The 7,559-nt window shown below is 32.5% G+C and overlaps 1 protein-coding gene across 2 annotated transcripts; it reads right to left on the bottom strand.

Moving 5' to 3' along the window:
* Positions 1–2,408: 2,408 nt before the first annotated feature.
* Positions 2,409–3,636, bottom strand: LOC108762944 (trihelix transcription factor GTL1-like). 2 transcript variants are annotated; one of them, XM_018510212.1, is made up of 3 exons: positions 3,572–3,636; positions 3,036–3,480; positions 2,409–2,943 (listed from the first exon to the last, which is right to left on the bottom strand). In XM_018510212.1, exons 2-3 carry the CDS (start codon positions 3,343–3,345, stop codon positions 2,525–2,527), a joined length of 729 nt encoding a protein of 242 aa, XP_018365714.1. In that variant the 5' UTR covers positions 3,346–3,480; positions 3,572–3,636; the 3' UTR covers positions 2,409–2,524. The 2 variants fall into 2 exon arrangements, with proteins under 2 accessions (XP_018365714.1, XP_018365715.1); XM_018510213.1 differs by having other exon boundaries at positions 3,036–3,477; positions 3,572–3,606.
* Between the last annotated feature and the right edge of the window lie 3,923 nt (positions 3,637–7,559).

Genomic DNA, 7,559 nt, shown 5'->3' with positions numbered 1-7,559 from the left:
AATTTTTTACTCAAATACTATCAACTTTACAGAAAAACAGCAAGAGACAAATATTGTCTTTTTTTTCTTTTCATAAAGCTCTAGGAATTTTGTTAGAATTTTTTAGTACCATATTTTCTCATTTTGGTAAAAATAGTTGTTAATAAGAAAATGCAGTATTAAAAGGTTGATAAAAAATTCTGAAAAGATTTCTAGAGCTTTATGAGAAAAAAATAAATAATTTTTGTCTCTTGCTGTTTTTCTGTAAAGTTGATAGTACTTGAGTAAAAAATTCTTGGGGTACATTCCAAAACTGTTATTGGAGGAAACGGTAGGTAAATGAGCGAAAATACCCGAATGCACACGAGGATATGAGAGTAATTCGTTTTTTGGAACGCTTTACGATAGAATTGAGAGGATAAAAGGGAAACGTTCGAAAAGCAGAAACTGGTTATTGTATATAACTGATAATGACGCGACGAAATATTTCACTCGGTTTTGTACTATCGCTTCTTCGTAACACGTCTGTTATTGTAGAAGAGAGTGACGATGATGATGAAGAAATGATGACATTGTTACTCGTTGAAAAAATGTCTCATCTACGTGGATCTTTATTCGCTCCGCCTAGGTTGGAAGGCTTTTTTGAAGAAGTTGTACCCAGATACACATTCCGACAATTTAAGTCACATTTTAGAATTACTCCTGCAACCGCTAATGATCTCGAAAATAGATTAGCCCCATTATTGTGTGTGTGTGTGTGTGTGTGTGTGTGTGTGTGTATTAGAGTCAAAGTGTACACTCTTTTCTTTTTTAATCAATGTATACATTCATGTAAAATTTATTATAGTAAATATATACATTGACTATAGCAAACAGTAGTTGTATACATTTGCTAAGTTAACGCTTTGACTGTGGCATATATATATGTATATGTATAATATTTATTATGTTGGATGAATACTAATATATATATTATGCTGCATAGGTCAATGGAAGTACAATTTGGAATAGGTAAAGCCTCATTGCATCGTTATTTTCTACGTGTAATTCATGCTCTACGTGATATTTCCTCTGAAGTAATTTGTTGGCCAGAAGGCAATAATATAAATAGGATAAAAAATGAGTTCAATGCAAAGGCTAACATGCCTGATGTTATTGGTGCGATTGATGGCTGTCACATAGAAATAGAAGCTCCAAAGGTATACAAAAGTTGTATTATTAAAAAAATTAACATTATAAAGTTTTTGATTAAGTAGCATAAGTATTTATATTTAGTTTGGTGCTGCTTCATATCGCACTAGTAAGAAAAAATATGCTGTCCAACTTCAAGCAATTTGCGACGCATCCTTAGTTTTTACAGACTGTTTTGCTGGCTATCCAGGAGCAGTCCATGACGTTCGTGTGCTCCATAATTCTCCATTATATAGAGACGCAATGAGAAATGAACGTGCTTTGTTTCCTAATGGAGAGTATCTTGTTGGAGATAAAGGCTATCAGCCAGTAAGAACATGGCTTATAACACCTTATAGAGATACTGGTGCTTTGACTCAAGTATGCTAATATCTTTTTATTATTTAATGTAAGCGATTATATTTTATCCTTTCCTCGTCCGGATATACTTATTAACAGTTTTTCTATTTATAGGCTCACAAAGATTTCAACAATATTCTATCAAGAACTAGACAAGTAATAGAGCGTGCGTTTGCTCTTCTGAAAGGACGTTTTAGAAGATTGAAACATTTGCACATGGATCTTATTAATGAAATCCCTTGTACAATTTTAGCTTGCTGTGTACTACATAATTTATGCCTACAAGGATTTCATGATAATGAAGAAGATCTTCAAGAATATATTAGAGATGGAGAAGAAATTGACAACGATCTTTATGTACAGGAACAAAATTTGAAGAACTCGTAATTCATAATGATAATAACGTTACAGCTGGCCAAAGAAAGCGTAATTAAAGGATAGATTAACTTAATTCGAAGCACTTTATAAACACATCCAAGTTAGTTTATTTGAATAATATTCAATGTAACAAATTAAATAAAATTAGTTTTAAAAAAAATATTTAAGAATCAGTCTTTTATTTATAAAAAAAGTACATTTCCTGTCTTCGTATACATATAATATACCATCTTTTTTATAGTAACCAAACCTTTAGTAGTAGTCAAACAACATCTTAATTCTAAACGTTATTTATAAAATTAATAAAAAATAAAAGTATAATTAACAAAAGTATAATCTTTAGCAAAATAAAATTCAGAAAAAAATAAACAATATCGCAAATGTTGCATATCATGTAAATGCATATACATATATAAAGAGTACATAATTTTAAAAAAGGAAGTTAAGTGTGACTACTTTACATTTGGTATTATTTACTTTACGTTTAAAAATAAATTATTTAAGATAATTTGTCCAATATTTTTGTCAAGAGATCATTTTGTGCTTTTATTTGCTCTTTTTGTAAAGCCAACACTTCTTCGTGACGTTTTTGTCGTGCTTCTTCTTTGAAATCAGCATCCTTGCGAAAAATATCGATCTATGTATCAAGCTGCTTTGAGTTTCGACTTTTTTTCTTTGGTACATTTTTTTCTTCTGAATCTGATTGTGAGAAAGATTCGCATTCAGAAATATTTTTCAGTATTCGATTAGAAGCAAGTGCTGGAGGATTGACAGAATGTGATTTGCTATAAATATCATGAAATTCCTTAAAGTAAGGACATGTATTCTCAGCAGTTCCAGACTCCTTATTTTTGTCTACTGTCTCTATATATACTTTTTTAAGATACTTCCACTTATCTTCACACTGCAAGTGAGAAAAATAATATCCTTCTTTGGCCAAAGCGTCTGATATATCCTGCCATATTTCCTCATGGCGTTTAGAATTGCTATTCATTACATGCATATTTGCTTTGTAGTGATGAATAAGACATAAAATGGCAGGATGTTTCCACGAAGCTGCAAGTAAAATTTTAAATTTACAAAATCTTGATGCTCACGTGGCATTTTATACAATACAATAAACAAGAAATACAAAAACGTTTGTATACCTTGGGGAGTATCTACAGTTTTTCGGCGTTTTGTTTTTGGAAGTGTTACTTGTACTTGAGATCCTGCATTATTATTACTTTGTGAAAGTACTTTTTCATATGGTTTATCCGTATTCAAAACATTGGTTTCTATTGGATTACTAATATATGGAGGTTGAGAATATTGCTTGTCTGTTAAAGCAGAAGATTGCACACGATTTATTGAAGTTGATGGCAATTGTACAATCAAAGATGGTGGCTGATTTTTCGTAACACATGATGATTCCTGTAGCGGTTTATTAAGTAAGTTGAAATCTGTTTGATTTATCATAGTTGATGAATGCTGCTGGAACTCTAGTGGATAAAGCAGATTGTACTTGACTTTTTATGTTTTTAAAAGAAGAATGTTGCAAATTATATATTTTACGAATATTTAGGGAATCCATAATTCTGAAAGTTTTTCCTGCTGTAAAAAGAAAAAATATAATTTAGAAATAAAAAATACTACAATATATTTATTATTGGATAAAACTATGCATTGAAATATATACACTTACAAGCTTTTTCAACCAGTAACAAATGTTTATCAGCTTGGACTGGTAATCGTTTTTCATCACAAATAATAGTAGTATAATAAACATTATATGTTTCAGTTATGGGTATATCACAGAAAGGTGCGCAGTGGTTTATATCGAGGTTATATGCATTTCTAACTTGAATTACATCAGGAATTACATCTTTAATAAATGTATTTCCTGTATACATAATTTGATAAAAAATAATGTTGAATAATGGCATAGTATTTAATGACGTAGTACATAAATGATACACATAACTACATATAAATAAATATATATGATACTCACTTATCTTATTGTATAAAAATATATGCCCTTTGCCTGCTTCAACAGGATAGTTATTATTAGCACTTATTACAGGTACGTCGCTCTCTATGTTAATTTGAAAAACAAGTGGGATGTTCTCCATTTTATTATAAATTAAAATCTGATTCACTTTAACCTTGTGCTTATAACCTTGTTTCATTCTCATAACGTATAATGTCACGTGTTCAACCTATCTACTTTTTCCACCAATCATCACAATTTACTCGTAGTTCCCGCACACAAACGCAGGTGAGAATTTTACTCGATGGAGGAAATACGAAGACTTTCTTACCAGTTTTGGAACAGCTCCGAATGATGAACGAGAAACCAATCGGAAACGTTCGCAATGTTTTAGAACGCCAATGAACAAAATTTTTCTCGAAGAGGAAGTTTTGGAATGTACCCTTGAAAACTAATATTTTAGTAATTAATATCCTGTTTGTCATGGTTTACATAGTCCGCGCCGATGTGGTGGCGCTGTACGATAAGTTGGCACGACTGTGAGGGTCGTCGCTCTCGCATGTTGATCTAATCGGTGCACACATGTTGTACGACTAATAATACATATCGCAGACTATAAAAGTACGTTGTCTTTATTAGTTCCTTCTTCACCACGTCACAAACGTGACATGGCGCAGTCGGTAGGACGAGTGTCCTCAAGAAACACGATACACGGTAATTAATAACAAAGAACACACACGAGACTCAAAAAAAAAAAGAAGAAGGAGGGCTCAAGTAAGAAATCCGCCATTACACGACGCAATAATATATACATGAGACAATGGAAGTGACGGAGGAATCTTCTACGATAGTGAACTTAAGCATCAATTAGAAAATAATTATTTAAAGTTACCGAAAGAAACATCAATTTTAGTAAAAGATTTTAGATTACCTTATATCATAGTAGCTGATGAAGCTTTTGCTTTGACTTCATATATGCTGCGTCCATATTCTCGATCTTGTAATTTAAATGAAAAAAAAAGTATTTACCGATTAAGTCGTGCTCGGAGAGTTATTGAATGTGCTTTCGGTATTTTGACATCGAAATGGAGAATCTTTCGAAGGCCAATTGCAACAAGTATTAATAATGCAATTCTAATTGTTCAAGCAACTGTTTGCTTACATAATTTCTTGATATTAAAAGATTTAAATCTTTCCATAGAACAAAGAACATACTCAGTAACTCCTCAAGAAGATCCAAATAGTAATCAAACATTATGCAGTTTTGAAAATAGTGTAGAAAATGATACATTTAATGGAACTACTGTCAGAGATTTATTTGCACATTACTTTTATACAACTGGAGCTATAACACAATAGTGGACAAAGGCTTATAATAACGATTTTTAAATAAAATGTCGAAAACATTAATTCTTTTATTATTTGTTCTATATAAGTACCTTATACATGTATGGATAGACTTTTATTCCTTTTTTAGAAACTAAAATGATCTTAACTTAGAATTATACTATCTTCAGTCTTTTTTTTTGTTACATCCTCAATCACATAAATCATATAATTACATAAATCATCACATAAATCACATAAATCAATATATAGTTTTAATGCTTTCATCTGTTAAACAAAGTTCTTTATAGTCGCTAGAAGGTTTTCGGGTTATCGCCGTGTTTCTTCATTCTTGATGCCAATGTTTTGTGAACCATGCTGTCCCCTTGTAGATATCTATTTTCCTCACTAAATATTTGACGAACCCAAATTCTTTTTTTTATTAATCTTTCTTATTTTTCTTTGTAAATATTTGTATAATAAAATGGCTTTAATTAATTCTTTTCTTCGAATTTGCTTATGCCAACTTAGTTGTTGACTACTTTTCCATTGCTTTATTTTAGTTAATAGGTGTACTTTCATTATATCCAAATATGTTTTATCCTTTACCATGTCCTTGAAATTAGCGACACAGTGAGATATGACGTCAAATTCTGCAACAAGCATTTATTTATACACATGTATTTTGCATCTTGATAGATAATTTAGGAAATGCGACAATTTAATAACCTTAAAACATACTTCGTTCGTATATATGTACACAGCACACATGCATAGAAATAATAGATAAACTTACTCTTATCTTCCACGCACGATTGGAAAATCGTTTTAATATCGGGCACAAATGTCTTAAATAAATCCACGTTTAATTCCACACAATGTTGGATTTCTCAACAATATTCCACTCAATTCCGCTACGGATGCGAAAGAATTGTTTTACCATGGGGAACCCGGGTGTGAAAAAGCGGAACGGAATCATTCTGATTGGTTAATCCCCACTCTGCTTCCTTTCCGTTACTGTTCCGTTCCGCTATTTCTTTCTCCATCGGGACGCACCCTAATAATACATATCGCAGACTATAAAAGTACGTTGTCTTTATTAGTTCCTTCCTCACCACGTCACAAACGTGACACTGTTAACTATTGCGAAAATTACAAATTATTGCAGTCATATTTATACATATGTATACAATATGACTTGTTTTAAATAAATAATATGTGTATTTTAAAAGGATATTTGATAATTCTTCCGACAACGTTCGTGAATAAGAAAAAGCGCACTAAACTGAGTCGAATCGAGTCCTTTACCATTTTGTAATTTTCGCAAGCCGTTATACGCAGATTTAATCCGTGTAAAAGTAAAATGCAAATATTTCGAATTATAAAATACATATTTTACATAACGGCACAATAACATCTATTGTAGATTTCATGGTTTAATTCCGTTTAAAATATGCGTATAACGGCTTTAATGTACACTAATGTGCACTAGTACGTTCAACCGAATTCGCTATTAGTTTCGTATGTAATGAGCGAAAAAGAAAGATAGAATAAAAATTACAGCGTGTCGAGCGCCTCGTTCGAACGAATGCCCCTTAGTTTTGCGACCTGCAACCCGCGTTCTGCGTCTTATGGAGAATGGCCTTTATGTCTACGAGCGCCTCAGTACATTCCTAAGCGTTGAACGGCATTTGGATTGCGCGCGAGACGGTGCGATGAGGGGGATAGTGGGAGGCGGAGCCGACTCGAAAATCGGCCGAAATGTGCATTTCGTGCCGAGTCCTGATCTATATTTCCAGTGCCGACACCAGCAAAGAGTAATTTTTATTATGTCAATCCCATTACTGAAGAAAAACAACAAGAAAAGCGGAATGAAGGAATCAGTACTGTGGCACCAGAACAAAATCTTCTTTAGCGTCCTGTTTCTATTCCGGATGCATGTGTGTCGCAAAATCTGATAGCACACAATTCACAAGATGTAGCAAACGGACGTAACTTACAGTTACAAACTTGGGCTGGAATGATTAGCGATTTAAAGAATCTTACTCTTCCGTCAGAGTACTGGATTCCTGTTTTTCAAGAAGAGTTCGCATTGTGGACATGCTGGATTGATGATCTATCTGTTTGTCAGTGGAATGTCATACTTGCAAAAAATATGACATATCGTGTAAGAATCTACAAGTTATATTACAAAGTTATGAATATATATATATATACAGGGTGGATCATCTGAAGTGATCCAGTCAAATATCTCGAAAACTAGTAGGGATAGAGAAAAATGTTTCGTATGAAAAGTTTAGGGTTACACGGGGGAAGTATGGTACTGACCTTGAAAAATCCTTGGAGGTCATTTTGAAGGTCATTCAGGGGTCAT

Source organism: Trachymyrmex cornetzi, unplaced genomic scaffold (assembly GCF_001594075.2).
Source record: "Trachymyrmex cornetzi isolate Tcor2-1 unplaced genomic scaffold, Tcor1.1 scaffold326, whole genome shotgun sequence".
NCBI lineage: Eukaryota > Metazoa > Arthropoda > Insecta > Hymenoptera > Formicidae > Trachymyrmex > Trachymyrmex cornetzi.
The sequence above is the reverse complement of the archived record's forward strand: the minus strand, read 5'-3'. Positions and strand labels throughout refer to the sequence as shown.

What these genes read in the sequence shown, in the direction of transcription:
- LOC108762944 (XM_018510212.1), bottom strand. Translation starts at nt 3,345, where the DNA reads ATGATAAATCAAACAGATTTCAACTTACTTAATAAACCGCTACAGGAA. An exon ending in AACTGTAGATACTCCCCAAG is followed by an intron (nt 2,944 to 3,035) that starts GTATACAAACGT and finishes TTTTACTTGCAG; the next exon opens with CTTCGTGGAAACATCCTGCC.